The following is a 22992-nucleotide window of genomic DNA, read 5'->3' on the forward strand; positions in this document are numbered from 1 at the left end:
TTCCACTACCAGAATCGCATAGACTCATTCACTTGCTTGGGCTACACTATCATTACCAACTCTTATTTATTTGCCCCCGCAATGGTAAGTGCGGCTCTTCCAACAATTTGAAGTGTAACACGGATCAAGGAAGATAACTATACATTTCATTATTTCATTACATCATAGTTTTCCACTAAGCGCGTCATACTTCAAGTATGAAAAAAATTAGATGACCCCTCTTTCTCTCTCTCACAAACACACAACAAAGGTGATTAACTGCAACTGAATGACCCCCCCCCCCCTTTCTTGTTTTTTTTTGGGGGGGGGGGGCGATATAACCAACAGAACGCTATAAGCACATGAATGCTCATGTTGATGCACTTTCCATTTGATCACAAGAAGCTTGAAACTGAATGGGATTTAAGTTTTCAGGGCAGTTAAATTTTTTCTGTGTGTAGGCAACACAATGCCTTATCAAATGTATTACTTGACATACTTATATTAGGACTGGCTCAGTATTGAGTAGGTGGATACACACTAAATAAACATCAATTTTCAGCTTATCATCCCCCATAAGCTCTGATGCATAATACCTCTGAAACTATTCCTAGGATAAAACAGCACTTCTTGGCACCTGATGTATTATAAGCCATGCTTTACCATCATTCCCATTTCATTTTCATTTGCCTATTTCAGCACCTCATAAGGATGGCAGAATGGCAAATATTTGACAAATAGAATTTGAGACGTGAGACAAGGTAAATTCAGGGGTATTGTGTACCAAAGCAACAATATAATTGTGAGGCATGATGTAGCATTGAACACAGCGTAAAATTTGGCCGGCTCAGGCTTTCACCATTAACCTCCATCAATATGCTCCATGACCAGAAAATCAATCAATGTCAGCAACACAACCCTTTATCAGCTAAAACCACCATGGTAAGTAGGTGCAAGACTCATTTTCACTTTCGTATAAGAAAACAAGACTTGATTTTTTGAAGGGGCCTTGTAGCATGTTTCTAAATAGTCATTAAGTGGCCTCACTGTCAATAGTTAATTGTCTCAATAGACTGCCATTAGAATCTATCAAGGACCAGCGGAGGTACAAGGATTTGTTGCACGCTCTTGGTGCTTTCTCTCTGCTTTCCTCCCAAGGAACATGCTGAAATCTACACAGCAGGGGGGCTGACAAGGGGGCAAGAAGCTACGTATATGTCAGGTGCGCCATGACCTAGAACACGTTCTTTTTTACTTTTCTTTCAATGCACGGCTCACTTTCGGTGAGATCACGAGCGCGATGGCGCAATTCTATAGTGTAATTATAGCCCTGCATACAGAGTGTGACGCGGGCCCGGCGCAGCACACAAAGGCGGCAGCTGTAACTATGCAGCTCATAATGCTGAAATTGGCCAATAACATGTGATTTTGGATATACTGCATCATTTGTTTAGAGAACAGCAAGCAATTTAAAGCCGACTTTTAAGTTGATTCTATGTCGTGTGCTGCCCTGCAACGCTTCGCTCACATGTTTACAGGAATATCAACTACCAAATGGCAGTTTTCGTGACCATGCTGAAAGAGTGTTCCAGGGTCCCTTTAATAACAGAATACCATTTTTACCAACGGCTTTTATCCTACACACTTTCATGCTTTATGTGAAAACAATGGTAGTGCTGGCTGGCACTAATGAACACTATGTTGGGCAGAAAAGTTTTTCATAAAGTGACTGGGCATGTTGCAGTGAGGTTCTTAAAATTTTCACAAAACTATTGCAGATAGTCAATGATCAAGGTTGGTGCTGGTGCTGTTAAATAGCCCTTCACAAACATGAATAAAGGTAGTTTACCTTGGTTGGTACTTTGGCAGTGAGGATAAAAAACCTACACGAAGAAAATGCCTGAAAAGAAACAAATGATTATTTAAACCTTCAAGATAATATTTAATCAACAAGATTACCTAATGAATACATTATAAGTTAATGAAAGTTTATTACTGTAATATACTTTCAGTAGTTGAAAAATTTCCCTTACTCAGCAAACTATTTCTAACTGATATACACTTGTGTAAGGACAACACTTATCCAAGAGCTATATCCTGAACGGTATTCCCCGAAACGCAATCTGCAAAGAAACACAACAGCTTTTCTGCTTTTAATTTCTAAACAAATAACATACAGATTCCTAGGCCATCCCTATGTAGAGCATTAGAGATAAATGGCTTCTCTAATGGTAAATTCCCCTGGGAGATCTGGAGTGGACACTGAGATTCTGAAGCGAGCACTCCAACAGAACCAAGGTGAATCTGCTAGTGCAACACGTGAATGCCCTGCATGGGTTAGCTATGGCAGTTGCTTATGCATACTCAATGTAAACCGACTTCGGAACTTCTTCAACATAGGCAATGATCTTCGGGTGTGTGCACAGCCAGTCAGGGAACATTTCTTTAAACATAATTTACACGTACAGTTCATACTCATCGCTACTGCTACTACTGTCAGAACTTTTGTCACCATCGCTCAGAGCAAGAAGCTTCAATGCAGCTCACTCTCAGAAAAAAGATTCTGGAGATCTCACTAAAATGGGCAGATGAATTTGAAATTATCTGCACCCATACAAGAGCTACCCCTAGTCAACATCACCAAAGTGTGGTCCTTGAGTTTGTGCATGTCGCATTCTCAGTAATATTCATCTAAAAAGCACATGCACAGCGACACATCGTGTACATAAGACACTACGCATTGTACCTGCCCTGCAACACACTGCTTGTAAATAGACGGCTCTGACAGTACAGAGCTCCAGAAGCTGCTGCCAATAGCCAATACTCTGCCTCCATGTAATTTTGACTAACTATTCCAGAAACTGGAACGTCACGAAAAACTATTTAGATGGCAACTGCTAGCAGCCACATACAGACAACCATGATGAGGCTTTCACAAATATTGCTTATTCCCCTGGATTTTTGGAACATTCATGTTCTCTTGAACTTAATATGTTTGAGTCAATTTCTCCTCTTTTGCTGAGACTAAATCAATGAAACTCATCCTACATAATTTCATAACATTCATAATATTCACAGCAAAAACCTCTTCAAACATTTAATGCTGTGCTGCACACACTACACCAATTATGCACTAGTAAAACATTCTTAATATATGTTATGTTGGGCACACTAAGAGCCATATCAAATATGTTTAGGATAGCAGTGTTCCTTCAAAAACATCATATGCATTCATATAAAGAAAAAAATGTTTTTTTTTTTATTGAGAAAATCAAACAGTGCCTTTGACTTCCCGATTTTGCTACAACATTTCGTACAGCAGTATGCCAGTGCTATGTCATAAATATAAAGCTTTTTTCTGTATTTTGTATTTTTCTAGAAAACATTTATTTTTACCTTGAAAGATTACACCCCAAGTTATTTGGTATGCAATGGGACTTTTTTTTATCCTAAATAATTAATAAGAAACACGTAGGCAACCTCCAAGTTTACAACTTCACAGGAAGCTGATGCAAGAGCTTCACAGTGGTGTTGCATCTCATGTTTCAGAAAACATTGTCAACCACTCGGAGAAAGGCATTGTCAACCACTCGGAGAAATTTTTTTGATGGTGGTGATATTGAGAAGATCGTTCATCACGTCAGTGGTAACGAGCATGGTTTTGTCCAATGAAAAAATAAATTATAATTTTCATTTGATATTGAAAGTCAACAAAGATTGACCACTAGCATCACCAAATAGCAATGAAGTTCAATCTACTGGCAGGACAAGAAATCCTCGCAGGTAGACTCACTTTGCTTAAAAACAAACATGCATAACTTGAAGTGATACATTATGCACTTCAGAAGGCTTTAGGTTGTGCGGGAGGGCTATTTATGCTTTTTTTTTCTCACACGTTCGAAGAGATGCTCGATGGTGCTACTGGCGGTGCGTTTGTCTGCCTGAACACCTGCCTGCCTACAGCGAAGAAAGTCTGGCGCCTCTCATGAGAACAATAAAAAAAAGTGTATTAGGTGAATCGCAGCTAGCAGCGTGACTGACCTTAGGGAATTCGCTAATCATGCCCGTGAGTCCAACTTTTAATCTAGTAACGTTGCCCAAGCCCTCATGTGTAAAGTGCACACCAGTATTCGTTCTACACCTAAGGAAGATTTTGCCATCATATTCCACTTCACTAAGACCTCCATGTTGGTTCTCATATTGCCTATGCAACGCAGGCATAATTGAAAGACGGAAAGGGCCTGTTCTCTTGTGAAGCATGTCTCATGTTTGTTTTAGTAGTTCCAGTAGCACATTTGGCATGAGAGGAACAACTACAATTTGTTTCACAATGCCGGCCGTACCAGTGTTGCTTTTTCACTCGACTGCGGTAGTTTTTCAGGCTGACTAAACAAAGCAGGAGAAACCATGGTGATAATACTTTATATGAGAATCTGCATGCTTCAAATTATCACTACTGTATTTATTTTATTAGTATTATTAAACAAAACTTGATGAAGCCTGCAAAAACTGCACGTGATTTCAGTTTTGAACTTTTACCGGCACTACTAATGTCATTGCCTCCACCAACCAGTGTTGTGGATTGATATGTGGGGTTTAACGTCCCAAAACCACCATATGATTATGAGAGACGCCGTAGTGGAGGGCTCCGGAAATTTCGACCACCTGGGGTTCTTTAACGTGCGCCCAAATCTGAGCACACGGGCCTACAACATTTCCGCCTCCATCGGAAATGCAGCCGGGATTCGATCTCGCGACCTGCGGGTCAGCAGCCGAGTACCTTAGCCACTAGACCACCGCGGCGGGGCGACCAACCAGTGTTCTGGAGACAATGACATTCACACCAGTAGAAGAAGACTGAAAGCAGATAAAAAATTGTTTTAAAAATTTCTACTGAATTTCAAGAAGAACCACTGCAAGGTTAGTTACTTCATCAAGGACGGCAGACAGTCTCTTTAACGATTCAGTACCAGGCAACACTAATGTAACTTGACATGATATTCCATTTTGATGTTAATGAAAGTATTTCCCTTTTTCCAAGCATAATTATGCCACAGAATTCTTCAATGACATGAATATTACCAGCACTCTGTTCTCTGTTTTGTCTTGTTTGATCTCCAAGCGCACCATACACTTGAAAGACACCTTGGCACTGCGGTCCAGCACATGTCGAATGCTGTCTGCAATTGAGAAGAAAACAGCCCACTCCGTGGATATTTTTGTTTCATTTATGTAGAAATAATTTTTTGCTCTTCTAGGAGTTTTAAATTGCAATGTTTACACAAGTAAGTAACACTGTAAAACATGCATACTGATATGATGTCTTGTACTAACATGTCCATGTTAGTACCAAGACCTTGCATTTAACACCAGTTTTTCCCAAAAGAGGCATAATGTGCTTATATACATATGTTGCCACCATGACGAACTTTTAGTGTCATAATGTCCCCCCCCCCCCCTCCCCTGGGCATTTTTTTTTTCAATTGGTGCTGCACCAGTACCACGACAACTCCTGTACTCCCTCTTTTCCTCGTCTCACACCTCCTCTAAAATAAATCTATGCAGTGGATACAAAGCCCTTAGGCATAAAAGCAATCAGTTCAGCATATCCGTATTTAAGCTTGCATTGGTGCATCTAAATACAACTTTTTCCATATGACTACTGAACACTGGAATGATGTACCAGGCAGTCATAATGGTGTTTAGTGCAAACACTAGACACCAGACAAACGAGAGAATGTACATGCTTGTTCCAAATCGCCCAACAAGCAATGTTGATGCACCAGTTACTGCCTTTTTTTTTTACCACTGAAGAAGTTCCTGAACACTACTGAATGCTTATTCTTACCCGCTCGTATGCATGTTTAATATATATATATATATATATATACATTGTTTGACAAGCCACACTATCAAATGTCCGGTATTCATTTTCCCACTCCTGAGATATTGCCTTATGCTTAGCATCCTCTGCTAACAAAAATTTGTAAACTACTACTTAATAATTTTATTGTTTCTTTCTTCAGGAGCACTATATTTTGCTAATATGCATGTTTTGCACACATGATTTCATCACTTGCAAAAAAAAAAACAAAGAAAACGAGGGGTTAAAATGGGCGGGGCTTGGTGTGAAAGGGCTATATTAAGTTTCATTAGAAATCTGCACAGCTTCATTTAAACACCTATGTACGATATCATAAACAAAACTTTTCCTATCACAATCTTTCTGTTCATTCACCAAAAGCTGACCAGACAATGTTAGCAATGGAAAAATACTAAACTTTGTGAGAAATAGCGAAATAGTTTCATTACTCGTTCAGGAAATTCAGCAAGTGCATTCTGTAGCACCGACAATCTCTATATCACACTACAACGACTTGCACAGCAGATAAACAGGCATGCGCATGACTCTTATTCACAGTGTATTCGCGTACCAGAGATGAATGTTGTTGACCTACGCAGGTAAGAATAATCTAACATGACTAAAAAGTCAGGCTCAGAAATTGGTCAGAGACCACATTGCTTTCATAAATAAATTTTAACCTAAATTGGATGCAAATAAAAAATTATTTTATTGCTGTTAATGCAACATTCATGAAAGAATTCTGAAAAATCTGGCATTTTGTTATAATTAAACTGAAATCTGGTAGGCATTCCGCAGGATACCTGTTGATAAGCCATGCTGCTAATATGAGAAATCATTTCACATGATGCATCAAAGTCAACTCGCAAAGAACTTGCACCAATGCCTACTCAAGACAACATAGTAGACTCTCATTTAACGAAACCTGAAGGAGCCACGAAAACATGTTCCGTTTAGCAGGAGTTTCATTTACTGAGAGATGAAGTGTGGAATACAGGAACGAAACTAATCTTGTGAGAAGCACTTCTTCCATTTAAGCAGCAGTTCTTTTTAACAAATTTCTGTTGACTGGGAGTCTACTGTATTGCATGAATGTCGATAGAGTTAGCAGAGCACCTATCAAGTTTTGGGGAGCAGGAAAGTGCTCTTATCTCGTGACACTTGTGTAGCAGTTTCGTTCGCTACTGCCCTTTATCAAGGCGAAATTACATATAGATAGTAACAGCTTAATGTTGTTCTAAATGTCCGATTACTTCAAACTATGCAATTCTTTAAATCAAGCCTCTTTAAAAAAAAACACTAAATCAGACATACTGTCCCAAGTTGCTAATGGAGGGTGTAATAAAAATTACTCCCCTCATTGCACAGTAGATCCATCCACACTGGCCCTTTTCTTATCTTAAAATTGTATACTTCCCACAGTACGACTTCCGGACTGATTTTCTTAGATGCCACATTTAAAATAAAAAATGTGGTGCTGTAATATTAACTTTTATTTTAAGCACCAAGCAATTTTTTTTTTCAAAACCTTTCAAGAAAAATGTCAGATGCACCTTATTTTACTCTTGTTACAAGGGTACATTGTATTAGATCAGAGCTACCAGCCCTAATGTACCACCAGTCATTGTAATGAAAAAATTCATCTCACAATTGAGTCTAAGACTATTATGTTTTCACTATTTTAAAACAACTTATTACAATGTAGATGACACACACACACACACACATATGTATATATATATATATATATATATATATATATATATATATATATATATATATATATATATATATATATATATATATATATATATATATATATATAAGGGAAAGAAGTGTAGCGTATACCTAAGGGCTCGTTTTTCTGTGTTTTAACACAATATTAATGAGATACAACAGACAGTAATGCCAAGGAATGTACAGGGGAATAACGCGTTCGAGCATCGAACGCGTTATTCGAAGGTCGTAGGTTTGATTCCTGCTCACGGCTGGTTATTTTTTTTTTATCCACTTTTCTTTCTTCTTATTTACATTCCATTGGTTCTAATAAATTCCCCTGTACATTCCTTGGCATTACTGTCTGTTGTATCTCATATATATATATATATATATATATATATATATATATATATATATATATATATATATATATATATATATATATATATACACACATGTGTGTGTATGTGTGCAAGTATACATGGTTCAAAACATCTTACAGGGCCTAAACACACACACTGGATATGAGAAACTTAAGAAATTGTTACACTGTGCAGTCAGCTTACATTTATACAAATCATAAGAAATGACTGCAAACAATTATACCATGGTAAGTCACATGTACACAAGTTTTAACAAGATACAAAAATTGCCATAACACAAATAGCCTATTAAAGTATAAATATATGCTTTAAGTAAAAAATACAAAAAACATGTACTATAAATACCATGAAGAAATAGGCAAATGTAGACAAAACGTTAAGTTAAAGGAAGAGATTAATGTTTCGGTGAAGATTTTTGTCTTTATTACATTTAGCTACCAGAACATTGGGATACTCATTCAACGAGTGATTTTATGGCAAGTGAGTTCATACAAGCACAGACTATTTCCCGAAAAAAGTGGAAGTTTTAACAACTTTGAAAGATTTTTCTGTTTCAAGTAATGAAACTTGTGTACATGGGTCTGACACATGTTCATGAAGAGCCAGTGACATTTACAGCAGCACATCACTACCGTAAACACATTTAGCTGTTCGGTTTAAATGCAGCATGCCATGTGTGAAGTTTTTAAACCATGATAAGTGTGAAAATGCATACAAGAATGTGATTAGTTTCTGCCCATTCTCTTCAATTTCTCTAAAAAAAATATGACAAGGCTTCCCCAGCTACAGGAACAGTGCAATAGAAAACTTGCAGAAAAATGATGGTTGGGTACCTAACATATCAGTGAGCCAAAATTATGTTTGATGTAATGAATTTTTGTAATTGTGATGAATTATTGCAAAACTCATGCAGCTACGCATTTTTCTACATATATGTAGCACGAAAGCTAGATTATGCAGCAAGGTTAATCTTTGAGCACCAGTGGAAAACATTTCTTGATATTACCAAAAAAATCTACAGCATGTGGCACTCACTGTCAATATTTTATGTGCTTTAAGAAATGGTTGAAAGCAGGCAGCAGTGAATACACTGCCTACTTATTGGGAGCAGTGGGAGGCACTTACTGACATAAATGAAAAGCACAGCTGCAGTGGGCTCCCACTAGAAGACCATAGTTCAAGAGGCAACTGCCTTTGATACAGTGGAAAGGTCTACAATAAGTGACCCATTTTGGCAGCTGTGCAAGAATCCCTTTTTTTTTTTGGGGGGAGGGGGGGCTTATTTTTGTGCATTCGTTAATCATTAAGGGTGTGTCATCACTGAAATTCATTGCACTTCACTGTCTTTTTTCACCACTTCACACACAAAGATATGCAAGAAATAAGAGAAATCAAAGCAAGTTTGTATTGATACTATATGGTCATAAGAGTTAAGGGAAGGAATATGGGTTACAGTTTCAAGGTTCGTTGTATTTACAATGCAGTGCATATGTGTCTACACAAGAGCATGAATAAGAATTACTAGAATGCTTCAAAGTTTCGTGCTATATTCCAATTCTAAAAGCTAGATATCTGGCTTTAGTCATGGAAAAGTACTTTAAAATCGTAAATAAACTGTCAAAAAGCACTATCTCCGACGAAGTCAATCAATATCGGCAAAATCAAAAGTACCATCAAGTGATGCACTTGAAGAGCGCAAGAAAACTTCGACGCGCCCAGTTATCGCGGGTAGGTCGAGATAACAGGAGGCGTGATCAGCAGCACAACAGTGAAAACTACCCAAATGAGGCCGTCACTTACACTATGTTAATGATCACAGCTCGGCACGACTACATAGAACGCTTTCACTATGATACGATGCTTTTCCTCTGTGCATTATTTTCAATTCGATTTCAGTTTCGTGAACCAACAAACACCGATGCTGCGACGGCTAGCATATCACACAGGCGCGGAAAATGTTTCATTGTGATAACGATATATATATATATATATATATATATATATATATATATATATATATATATATATATATCCAACACCTGTGCGAGGGTAACTAGGGCGGCGCGAGCGAACACTAGCCACAAGCAAACATCTAAACTATTCGGATCCGTAAGCAAGATGCAACGATGGGTCCGCAGGCACCACCGGATGACTACGCTACGGCGAAGACATGATGAGCCATGAACCACTATAGCTTTGAAAATGGGACTTAGCAAACAACGCCCGTAATTGTGCAAAAGTTGCGAAGAGTCGCAGTTTGTTCGACCCTACGCACAAGTGGTACAGTCATAAATACCGAAGATAAATATGCATGTATTGCAAAAAGGCATATCTAATTCGGAACTGACAGGCAGGTAATCACTGATGCGTTTGCAAGTGAACACCTACCGCTCAGTTCCTTCGTGATAGCGTTCTTCGTGGACATCATTCCTCTTCAGTATTCTCTGCCGTCAAATGCATCCATAAAACCGCGGTGCTTCTGTTTGACTGCAAGAGCATAACCACAAGCTCAATATTTACTTAAAAAATTCCCGGACACAACATCACTCAGCCATTCCCACTTTTGGGATCAGCACCGACTGCGGGACAGCTTTTCTTGTTGCTATTTTGATAAATACTTTACTTTAAAATACTACTGGTTCAGGAATGGTTGAATAGGTATTTACTATTATATTAAAAGATGTAAAACACAATAATTTTAAATAATTTTACATCATTTTTTTGTTTTATTATTGTTTTTCTTCACGCCTCTTCTTGTTTTTTGTGACTGCCGCGCGCGCGCGCTCTCTAGCCCTGAGAACGTTTCGGCAGGTTTTGCCAACGCCTCCAAGAGAAGTGCGGAAACTCGGAACATCCAACGTTGCAGTGGTGACCTTCAAAGGACGCCGCGTTCGAAGATTCATTCACTACTGCTGTGAAAACGTGTCAGTGCGCTAACTACAAGAAAACGGTTCCGGCATGTTACCGGTGTGGAACGGGGGGCCGCAGACCGGATGCGTGCCCCAATCCGGACAATCAGCGGTTCACTCACTGTGGTGCGAAGGTGGAACTCACTCTGGAGGGCCCAGCGAAGCACGACTGTCAACCCGAGTGCCTTATATGCGGTGAAAACCATTTCACCGGCTCAGCGCAGTGCGTCGGAAAGTTCCGGAAGGCATGGAAGCCCGCTCTAACACAGCGGCAACATGGACTAAAAAACAAGCAAGAAGAGCCCTCAGCCCCTCTCAGGACTGACAAAAAAGCGAAGCCCATGCATAACAAGCCCAAGCCGATCAAAGCCCCAGCCGGACAGAAGTCGAGGCCGCCTACCTTCGGCGCCGAGGATTTCCCGTCACTGGCAAACCCGCCCAAACAGGTGAGCAATTGGGTAGGGGTCTCCTCTCAGTCTCTCACCATCACCACTGCCTCCCCCTCCAATTCTGAAATTTTAAAACAATTGGAAGCCATGAAAAAAACGCATTGAAACTCTGGAACGCGAAAATCGGGCGCTGAAGGCGTCGCACGCTGGCTACTCCTCCACCACTGTCGGAACCGGTGGCTATGCACTCCTCCGACTGCTTGGACGATGAGCTGGATACTCAGTCAGACGTATCGGGTAACACTAGTGTGTCTAAAACTGTAGCAGGTGCTTCGAACGACATAGAAGGTCGACTAAGCAGACTAGAGACTAAACTTGAGGAGCAGAGCAAAATGATCCTTACACCAAGCTTACAGTACAAGAAATTATTCCGCAGCAGCTGAACCTATCAGTCCAAGCGGCTATGCAAGACCTCAAGCAGAGCATTTTGCCAATTCTCACAGCCAGTGTACTACAAACCATTCAAAATTGGCTCACACCTCAATTGGACCAACTCAAAACTAGCATTAAGACAACAGAACAACCCCGACGCAATATTGTTCATCGTAGCCTGGCAAATTCTGAATCCGAGAGCAACATAGCCCAGCCGTTGACGAACAAAACTGAGTCCCCCACGCCTCTCCAGGCTCCCGTGCTGGCTGCAGTAGCGAAAATGACACCTCCTCAATAATAAATCTATGATTGCAGGCAGTTCTAAACATAATAATAAAAAGTCCAAACAACAGCAACTCGATATTTTCCAGTGGAACTGCAGGGGGTTTACAGATAGAAAAAAGAGTGCCACTTTTAACCTTTTCCTGCAGTATAAACATTGTACCCCTGCAGTTTTGGCGCTACAAGAAACCGGCTTACAGGCGAAATTGCCTGGTTACAACTCATTTCAGGGAAGTGCGTCCACCTGTGTTCTCTTACACAAGGAGTATACCGCTTGTCAGATAGACCTTGATCTGTCAGAGGCGCATGAGTACACAATGGTCAAAGTCCTTCCCAATAAAAGACGAGATCCTAGCTTGTACATTCTAAATGTATACAGTTCTCCAAAATCTAGGCAATGTGTCTTCAACGAAATGTTTTATAAAGCGATTAAGGAAGCAGATAAGTACCCACTGGTGATTTTGGGTGACTTTAACGCCCCCAGCTATCACTGGGGTTACACCCGCGAAGTCCCCAAGGGACGGAAATTGGCAGAACTCATATCCACTCTTCGTCTATCGCTTCTCGCAGATCCGATGAAACCCACTAGAATTGGGAATTCTGTAAACAGAGATACTTGCCCGTATCTATCACTGACTAAGAACATTTCCTACGCAACATGGGAAAACTTAGAAGAAACGCTCGGAAGTGATCACTGCCTCCTCAGAATCACACTCTCCGCCAACATAGGCCGTAGAACATGGAGCCGAGCTAAGCTGACAGATTGGACAGCCTTCCGTTCACAGGTGATCCCCTCTGTGCCAGGGGCGGGAGGATATACGGGATGGGCAAAACAGTTGTTTGCAGCCAATTCCAAGTGTCTTAAAACTATAAAGACAACGGAAGACACCCCCGCCGTCGATAAGTACCTGCTCCACCTTTGGGACGCCCGCAGAAGCTTAACTAAACGATGGTGGAAAAACAAACTCAACCGCAAGCTTAAACTTAGATAGCCGAGTTGAGTAAGCAAGCGGAGGAATATGCTGCACAACTGAACGAATCCAATTGGATAGAACGGTGCAATGTTGTAGCTAAAGAAATGAATACAAGGAAAGCATGGCGCCTTTTTTGAACTCTCGTAGACCCCGCCCAAACCAGAGGAGAAGCGCAAAAGCAGCTCCGTCGAGCCCTGCACAGTTTTCAGGGAACCAACTCCCAGCTGGCTGATGCTTTGTGTGCTAGATACCTATGTCGCATCACGGATCCCAACAGGAACTCATATGAATACGCAGGTAGAGAAAACAGTCAGCTCGACGCCCCTTTTGAAATGTGCAATCTGAAAGCAGCACTGAAAAAAATGCGCAGGAGCACTGCCCCAGGCCGAGACCTGATCACGGTAAAACTGTTAGCAAATCTGTCAGACGATTCTTATCGGCATCTATTGCAGTACATTAACGCGATCTGGGATGGCCAACTACTGCCAACTGAATGGAAAACGGCAGTTGTCACATTCATCCCCAAACCAGGCAAGAAAATCAGCACGGACAACCTCAGACCTATATCATTAACTTCATGTGCCGGCAAATTAATGGAAACGATGGTTAGAAACCGTCTCGCCACGTACCTCGAGAGCAAGGGGCATTTCGCAGATTCCATGTTTGTCTTTAGGCCACACCTGTCTGCGTAATATATCCTCTTGCAACTAAAACGAGACATTATCCAACCTATTTCCTCGACGCACGACAGAGCAATCCTTGCACTCGACCTTAAAGGCGCATTCGACAACGTTAAACATGAAAGCATCGTGAAGAACTTGAGTAGTGTCCGTTGCGGTAAGAAAATATTTGCCTACATCAGAGACTTCCTCACTGAGAGACTGGCGTTCATTCGCATAGATAACGAGGAACATGGACCATTCATAATGGGGACGCGGGGAAGCCTGCAAGGAGGGGTCCTATCTCCGCTGCTATTCAACATTGCCATGATAAAGCTCCCGCAAGCATTGGCAGTAGTGGAAGGAATATATCATGCAATATACGCTGATGATATAACAATCTGGACGAATCGGGGCAGTTTAGGAGAAATTGAAGACCGCCTGCAGCAGGCCGCCTCCATTGTGGAGCACTATGTGGCCCAGTGTGGGTTGCAGTGCGCTTCAACCAAATCTGAATTCCTGCATATCAGAGAAAACATTAAAGATAGGACGACCCTAAACTTGATGGTATCAGGATCAACCATACGAGAGGTTTCAGAACGACGAATCCTTGGCCTTCTGATTCACAACAGAACAAAAAACAGCACCACGCTAGACAAGCTACGGAAAATTGGAGAACAAGTAGGGCACATGATCCGCTGAGTGTCAAACAAGCGCGGGGGGCTCGCCAATGCTTTTGTAACCAGCAGGATTCTATATTCAATACAATACCGTACTTGTGAATTACTAAACACGAAGAGAACAGAGTCGATGCTATTCTTAAGAAAGTAATTAAGCGCGCACTTGATTAACCCATCACCACTTCAAATCAGAAACTCTCTCCATTGGAAGTCTTTAACTCTATACATGAGCTCGAAGAAGCCCACCTCACAAATCAATATACGCGTCTTACACAGGCGCCCCCCCGGTCGACGCCTACTGGACCGCCTCTTGATCCGGCACGAATGCGAAATTTAAAACGCGGAATGTATTACTGAACTTTAGAAAACAAAACTCTGGGCGTCCCCGCTTCCCTGCAATATGACCAGGGAGGCGCACCAGGGTAGAAGGCAAGCGCGCGCTGAGGCACTTGAACAATGGCTTGGCTCCCGTAATGAGGTCTATTACGTCGATATGGCCGGGCCGTTACCTAGGGAATACTACACGGCGGCGGTAATACATCAAGGAACGCAGGTGGACGGCCTCACTTTCAAAGCCACAAGCTCAAGTAAGGCGGAGGAGGTGGCCGTTGCACTGGCAGTATCCCATCCAAACTCAAAACAAATAGTTCCAGACTCTCAAAGAGCCTGCGAGAGCTATCTTGCAGGAGAAATCTCTCCATTGGCTAATAGACTTTTAAAATTCAGCATCAGGAACCACGATCTTACCCCAAAACATCTTATATGGACTCCGGGACATCAGGGTTTACAGGGTAACGAAGCTGCACATGCAGCGGCCCGCGTGCTTACTTCCCGGGAAACTTCCCGTTCCCCTGATAGACCTGAACGTCCCACACCTTTAACACGGTTTCGAGAAATCAAAGAATACTACATTGAGCAACGCCGCTTGTATCCCGCACCAGCGAAGAGACTCTCGAAAACGGAGGAGCGCGCCCTGCGGTGCCTACAGACAAACACGCTGGTCTGTCCAGCCATACTCAAATATTACGACCCAAAAATAAGTGGGCAGTGCCAGTACTGTGGGGAAGTGGCCAACACTTACCATATGGTCTGGGCCTGCCAAATGAACCCAAAATTAACCCCCTTTCCCAACCCCACCAAAGAGGACTGGGAGACTACCCTACTCAATAGCTCCACACTAGAGGAACAGCGAACTCTAGTCCAGCGGGCTCGGGTGGCGGCCTCGACTAATGACGTCCCGGACTAGGGATGTCAACCAGCCCGGTGGGGATAATGGCTATCTGGCACAGCCAGCATCAATAAAGGTTTTTTCCTCCTCCTCCTTCTAGAAAAACTATGCCTGGAACGTCGCTCTCTTTTCAATTGGGAGCCTCCTGCCAGCACGCAATCTCGGAGGCCATGCCTCCTGTGTTGAGTTGCGACCGGCTGCCGCGTGAAACCGCTCGCCTTCGTGCCGCTCAATCACGTGACATAACCATACTGCTCTGTCACGTGACATCACGGCTGCTCGGAGGCAACTGTGAAAGCATTGCCAGGCCCGTGGCATGTTGGTGGTGGTGGTAGTGGTTAGAAAGTAAGAAAAGGCACCTAATTTCTGCAACCCGGTCGGGAGCACGGCGCAGTGCCTGGCATGTTGCAAGCTTCGCAGCCACAGCGTGAGGACAGGTGTTCTGTGGCATCTGTGGTGAGGAGTCATAACCATCTCCATGATTAGTACACTGTATCCATGATAACCATCGAGACGACGACAGCGCACCTGGCTGCGTAGATAAACGAAACTGAACGAGGCCTCTTTTTTTTTTTTTTTGACGATTTTATTTGTAAGACTTCGGAATGGTAAGCATAAAAAAACCGTTAGTCATTTAATTTCAGGCATTCAGAAACATGCAAAGTGCGAACGCATAGAAAATTGGAAAGTGACGCACTTTAGTTTGCAGTGCGGACCAGAAAACAGTCTCACCGCACTACTCGTGAAAGGCACGCAATTATGTTGATACCAATTACAAAAGTTTACCGAATACTGTTAACGAGTTGTTGTGAAATCTTGAGCTACACAAGTGCAGGGACGTAAGCTGTATGGCTTTACTTACTGCAGCAAAGGTTTCGTGCGGTGCGATGGATATGTCAGCCAGTGCTGGACAGCTTCTGTTCTCCGGGCATCTGCGTTAGGGCTATGCGTAGTACGTATACTTTCTTTGCACATGAACGCTAATGCATGCATATTGTTCACTGCTGTACGTGATGTTACTTTGTGGCCTTTATTTTGTGTGAACATCTATAGATTGACTCGCAATCAAACGATTTCTTGTTGCAAGCTTGTGTGACCAGCGTTGTCATTTCGCTCGGCCTGTATGCAGCGTCACAACTTACTAAAGTAAGTATGCAAGATACTTATGAGCTTATATTGCGCAGTTTACTGCAATGTACGATGTGGAAAGGATAGAGATTGAGAAAGGGGGCTGCTACAACGAGCGGGGGCCAGCCATGACGCAGACGACGTAGTCTGCTATGCGGAAGGCCAGCCGCCATATCGAAATAGAGAGAGAGAAAAAACTTTATTCACAGGATCCTGCGTGGTGTATGTGCCGGACTCGCAGGGCGCGGTCTACCCTTCTAATGCTCTAGTCTATGGAGTCCTAGAAATACTGGGCCAAGAACTCGAGGGTTGAACCTCACGCGCCAAAGAATACTTGGGTCCACGCACTTCCGGGTCACGAGTTCCCGTTCTCCTCTTCCTGGCCAGGGCCCCATCGAGCTGCTGGATCGCCCATTGCTGAGATTGGCAGTCCACCGAGCGGATCCACCGCTCCATCTGCGCTGGCAGTTCTTGGTGGGCGGTGCTGTCGTCGGCACTATTTACTCCGCCATGAGATTCCCCAGCCCTGCCGCACACATCACCGTCAGCACGCCATATCGAAACACCCTGGTGCTTTTGAAACCTACTTCATTTTATACGCAATTATAAATTATATAAACAATACTCTTAGTTATATTCGGTTCAAAAATGTATTTGTGTAGAAGGTATTTATGTGTAGAAGGTAACGAAACATTTTTCACTTATTAGTAAAATAGTCATTTTGCAATTTTTTTACGATTCTCTACCAAACCCAGACGCTACCGTCGCTTCCCCATTGGCTGTGTTCTGTGGCTGTATGGACATGTCCTGCCCTTTCTCTCTTCAAAATCAACACTACAGGGCAAGCGCTGCATCTGACGGCAGAATCGGACCCTTGTCCTGAAGCCTTGCTATTAAACTCGAGCGCCGCAACACAATGAAAGCGACGTTCATTCAGCGATCTCGATGTTCAGTTATATGCATATGCTTGTTAGCTTTCAAGAGTAATTACACATGGGTTGAAAGCTTTCGATATGTATGAGTGACTTGTTTTGTTCGGACCCAACCGTATACATTGATTGTACTGGTTTGGACACTCGCAATAAACGATGCAAACCTTGCTTGATTGACGTCTTTGCCAATCGAGGCCAGCTAGCCTGGCGATAATTACAGACTCAAAGCGCGATTTAACAACGAAAAAAAACAGGAAGCGAGCAGCGCGAACCAGCCGCAAACCCCCCCCCCCCCCCCCCTCAGAAAAAAAAAAAAAAATGCGTTTGTTTATTAATGATTATAGTACTAGCAGCGTCATCTAGTCTCGTGGTATTGCAGTTTGGTACGCTGCCGCTACGTATTTGCATGTTATTTTGATACAACAGCCCAAAGGTACAGTTTCCGTTCTCTAACTGGTAGGTGTTCTGTGGCTAGCCCTCTGCGGAGGCTCCGGAGAACATGCAGCTCGGTGGCGCGGCTAGGGTGGCTAGCGCGGAAGTCTTCGAGCAGGGCAGAAACACAGGACAGACGGCAGAGAGAGAAACGGGTGAAGCAAGCAGGGGCGCCATCACAAACAGGAAGCCAGCGATTGGAGCGTAGAGGGGTCCTAGTGGTGGGGGACTCTAACATGGCCAGGGTTAGGGATGGCGTCTTCACGACAGTAGTGAAGGAAGATGGGAGAGTGAGGGTGGAGGCCCAGTCAGGGAAGAGCATGGTGGATGCACTGGCCAAAGCTCAGGAGGTCGTAGAGAACAGCATGGAGGGCGAAAATCTCGTCATTATTCATGCTGAGCTCAATGATGTGTTGAAGGGCAAGGATCAGAACCTTCAGAGACAGAGAATGGGATGCGGAAGCTCCGAGAAGCCTCTGGGAGTGTGCATGGGACCATATGCACAGTCCCAGAGGTCTGGGGGCAATCTCGTAGGATTGAAAGGAGGGTAGTAGAGGCCAACTGTGTGATCAAGGGTATGAGCCGGCAACTCGGATACAGCGTAATGGAAGTGAACCAAGACGATGATAACGAAGGTAGTGAGCTTAGGATACAGGAGGTCACGCTAGAGTTAACAGATAAATACAAATATCTGGGCGTGTGGATAAGTAATGAGGCCGAGTACCTAAGGCAACACGAAATATACGTGACGAATAAAAATAACGGGAATGCAGCGGTGATGAAAAACAGGGCACTGTGGAGTTACAATAGGTATGATGTTGTGAGAGGAATATGGAAAGGGGTAATGGTTCCTGGTCTGACGTTCGGCAATGCGGTCTTATGCATGAGATCAGAACTTCAAGCAACATTAGAAATTAAGCAACGTGAAATAGGTAGGCTTGCTTTAAGAGCTCGCGGGAATACACCAAATCGGGGAGTACAAGGTGATATGGGATGGACATCATTTGAGGGCAGGGAAACTAGCAGCAAGATAAAATTTGAGAAGCGATTGAGAGAAATGGGGGAGGAGCGTTGCGCTAGGAAGGTTTTCAGCTACTTGTACATGAATGTAGATACAAAATGGAGGAAGCGAACCAGAAAATTGACGGGTAAATACTTAGAAAACAGCAGGGGGCCAAACCAAAAAGAACTATCAGGTAATAAGAAGAGGTGAAGGAAACAGAGACTGACATGTGGAGAATCGGCATGATTAAGAAGTCCGTACTTTATAAAGATCTATCGAACTTTTAAGCAGGAAATTGCCAAGAAAAGGATCTATGATAATACTCGGGGTAGTTCTCTACTGTTTGAGGCCAGGGCAGGAGGAGTATTGCGAACCAAGACATATCGGGCCAAATACGAAGGGGTAGACACGGTATGCAGTGCATGCGGAGAGGAGGAGGAAACTGCCGAACACTTGATAATGTTCTGTAAAGGGCTTCACCCTATAGTCCAGGATGATGGCACAGAGTTTTCCAAAGCATTGGGGTTTAGGGACAGGGAGGGCAAAATAGACTTTAAGCGGGTAGACTTAACTAGACCGAGGTTATCTGATTTGTGGCTAATGTGAAGGCACGAGTGAAAATTAAGCCCTTCACTGCAGAGTACGAATCCTCAACCTCACTATTTAAAGGGGAAAAAAAAAAGATAAATCTAATGGTTAGTTCACTATGTATTACGGCTAGGCGGCGGTAGCCGCCGCCCGATCTAAAGGGTACAGCCACATCCATCCATCCATTCATCATCATCAATAAACAGACGCGTTTTTTGCTGCAGGTCAGATATACTCCTTTTTCAATTTTCGGCTTTTCTTTCTATATTTTGTTTCAGCCCAAAATTACTTTTTGTTTGAAAAACCATTAGCCTTTTAGTTAAGATCCTGCCGCCCGGTTCTTGGCCGATCCCCCTTTGTGGGTGTGCGCCAGGGTATCAAGGATCATCATCAGGTGGGGGGGGCCTGCGGCTGGTTCGCGCTGCTCGCTTCCTCTGGCTTTTTTTTTTTTTACGTTGCTAAATCGTGTTTTGCGTCTGTAATTATCGCCAGGTGACCTAGCTGGCCTCGACTGGCAAAAACAACATCAATCAAGTAAGGTTTGCATCGTTTATTGCGAGTGTACAAACCAGTACAATCGATGTATACGGTTGGGTCCGAACAAAACAAGTCACTCATACATATCGAAAGCTTTCAACCCATGTGTAATTACTCTTGAAAGCTAACAAGCATATGCATATAACTGAACATCGAGATCGCTGAATGAACGTCGCTCTCATTGTGTTGCGGTGCTCGAGTTCAATAGCGTGGCTTCAGGACAAGGGTCCGATTCTGCCGTCAGATGCGGTGCTTGTCCTGTAGTGTTGATTTTGAAGTGAAGTGAATGCATGATGTGGAATCGGGAAGGAAACTTGCACATTGCCGATAGATAGCTCGCGCAGTGAGAGCAATGTAGTTTTGTTACATTTGTTAAATAAGCAATTGCGAATGCGTGCACTTCTGAAATTTTTTCGCTCTGCTATACTACATTGAGTACTTCACAATTGTGCAATGTCGCGTTGTGTCGACAGGGTAGGCACTAGTTTTAATTACCAGCCGTGAGCCCACATCATCGATAATATGTATTTAGGGGACGGGCCTAAAAATATTTCAGGCTTGCTACATTTATTGTTAGAGTTAAGTTACACAGTCACTACAGCTACAATTTCTCGTCGCAGGTAATGACCGGTCTGCTGAGTATGCAGTCAACATGTATGCTTAAGGAACAGTTATGAGGTGTGTGCTTACAGATCGAAAAGGCCCGATTCTTAGAAAATAGGCTTTAGGCATGCATTGTACAATTTTCTTCTTTTTTCATCTTTCTTGGTGCTCTTACAGTACACTATTTGCTCAGCTCTGAGCACAGTCTCTTGTTTGCATAGACATATCGATAGAACTTGAGCACTTTCTTGCAAGCAATCGCTCCTGAAATCGAATGGTGGTACATGATGGGAATCTGTCCAAATACTGGATCAATAAAGGTCACATTTATTACACACTTGTTATTGTGTTTGATTTTTCAGTATACTTTTGCTTGGAAGCTAAAGTTGTTTTCTCCCTGCTACTTTTAGAGGTTAGGACTGGAAATACGTACTATCTTGCAGTGTGGCTGTGGATAAGTCAAGATCATGTATGTTTCAACTACCTGTGCGATTTCCTAGATTTTTTTCATGATCGTAATGCACAGAATTTCACTTCGTAGTGGTAGATACTATAGTTATGACAACTTAATTTAAACAAAAGCAGATGTGCTCAAAGAAATCTGGGACGTTTCTCTGCTATATAAAAAAAAGAAACAGTACCACATGCAATGAACACAATCTTGCTCTTCACGACAGCATTCACATTTTTGAGGAAGCTGTGCTGCAAGTGCTCATCACCTTTATGATTTATTATTTTAGGAGCCCATTGAACATATGTGCAAAGCTAAAGCAATTGAATGCAGCCTTATGAGCTTCGGCACATCTTTTTGTAAACTTGTTTGAGCTAAACACAGTTAATTAAGACAAAACAGTCCTGGGTGTTGTTCGTAAACTGTCACAAGGCACAAATAAATGTCGGAAAGCCTGTTAATGCCCCTCACTGCGGGGTTGTTCATTTTGCAATTAATAATTTCTGACGATCACATGCCAACCATGAAGTGATCGTGCGTCTTACATTAGTGGGCAAATTTATATCGATTCTGGCTTCCAGGGTTTCAAACAAAGGACATTGTAGCCTCACAGGAGACAAGACTACTTGTGGAAACATTTGCTCTGACACCTTATGTTAACAGATTTTTTTCATATTTCAAGCTTCCATCTTTTAAGCGTCAGTTTAGTTCACCTGCACCAATCAGAACTGGTTGACAGTTGTACACGAGAAGTTCAGAACTTGTGCAGCACGAGTTTAGCAGTGCGGCATCACAAGTGAATGACAAGGTGCCGACAAGGTGGAATCCTTATTTTTGTTCGCTTAATTTAATGACGTGCGAACTTCTTGGCAATACAAGGCGCATTTGTAGAGGTGGGTACAGTACCTACGTCGAATGCTATGTTGCTTGTTAAGCTGTGCGTGCGGCTGCACCAAACCAGCGCTTTCAGAGCAGAAGGTACAGGAAAATCATGAACTAGTTTTAGTGCTGTACCTCTCCTGCGCTTTTTGAAATGAATGGCACGATTTAGAAGATGCCATTACTGCGCCACAGAAACGAATGACGAGGTGCAGCACTTTGCAAAATGGATCATGTGGTGCAGGCGAATCGAACGAACCCTAAAGCACACAAGCGTCTTAGCGTTTCACCCCCATCAAAATATGGCCACTGTGGCCGGGATTAAACACTGTGTTGTTGAGCTGAGCAGTGCCACACAATTTAATAGTGTTACAGTGTCAACATTATTGAAGTGTAGATTCCATGCCATGGTAGGCAGCCAATGCTTGTGGCCAATCTAAAGCACCCCTCCACGATATGCGCGGTAAAACATTCACACATACAGCATTGCATGTGTGAGGTTCTAGATGACCTGTTGTAGTGGACATTCAGATGTTTGAATGTGCTTGCAGAGTCGACATTCGGGGGTAGTCATACTGTCATTGCATGGCAGTCTGGAAAAACAAGTAACATCACCTGATATCAATGCATAATCAATGCATGAAATTTTCCAAAGTAAAGAAATAAACTCATTTAACTAGTAAACAGCAGTATTTTATACATATATGTAATGGTAGGTACCTCATAACTCGTGTATCACTCAGGGCTGCTTCTTCACAAGGCATGTCATGTAGCAGGTTCCTTGCCCATTGCACACAGCTACTTCCGAGTCAGGTGGGCCAGGAGGCTGTGGCAGTAAAAGAAGTATTTCTCATTTATGTGACACTTTCTTGATCACACTATAGCAAAACCAGACCCATAATTATGTGATGTTTCTCAAATGCAACTGTAGTAAACTATTAA

At 42.7% G+C, this 22992-nt stretch overlaps 2 protein-coding genes across 5 annotated transcripts in view; one reads left to right on the forward strand and one right to left on the reverse strand.

Moving 5' to 3' along the window:
- Positions 1-10521, reverse strand: part of LRR (capping protein regulator and myosin 1 linker 1 leucine rich repeat protein) — a 203523-nt gene extending 193002 nt beyond the window's left edge. For all 4 annotated transcript variants that reach the window (XM_037427323.2, XM_037427322.2, XM_037427321.2 and 1 more), the window contains exons 1-3: positions 10333-10521; positions 5062-5159; positions 1829-1879 (exon numbers count right to left, since the gene is read on the reverse strand). In XM_037427323.2, coding sequence (XP_037283220.2) covers positions 1829-1879; positions 5062-5159; positions 10333-10372 — 189 coding nt within the window. In that variant the 5' untranslated portion in view covers positions 10373-10521. The remainder of the gene's footprint in view (positions 1-1828; positions 1880-5061; positions 5160-10332) is intronic.
- Positions 10522-10680: 159 nt separating this feature from the next.
- LOC142775640 (uncharacterized) lies at positions 10681-21057 on the forward strand. Its single transcript, XM_075877240.1, has 2 exons — positions 10681-11299; positions 17013-21057. The coding sequence occupies exon 2, from the start codon at positions 18226-18228 to the stop codon at positions 18538-18540; it is 315 nt and encodes a 104-aa protein (XP_075733355.1). The 5' UTR covers positions 10681-11299; positions 17013-18225; the 3' UTR covers positions 18541-21057.
- The last annotated feature ends 1935 nt before the right edge of the window (positions 21058-22992 follow it).

The sequence above is a fragment of the Rhipicephalus microplus genome, chromosome X (assembly GCF_043290135.1).
Source record: "Rhipicephalus microplus isolate Deutch F79 chromosome X, USDA_Rmic, whole genome shotgun sequence".
Taxonomy (NCBI): Eukaryota; Metazoa; Arthropoda; class Arachnida; order Ixodida; family Ixodidae; genus Rhipicephalus; species Rhipicephalus microplus.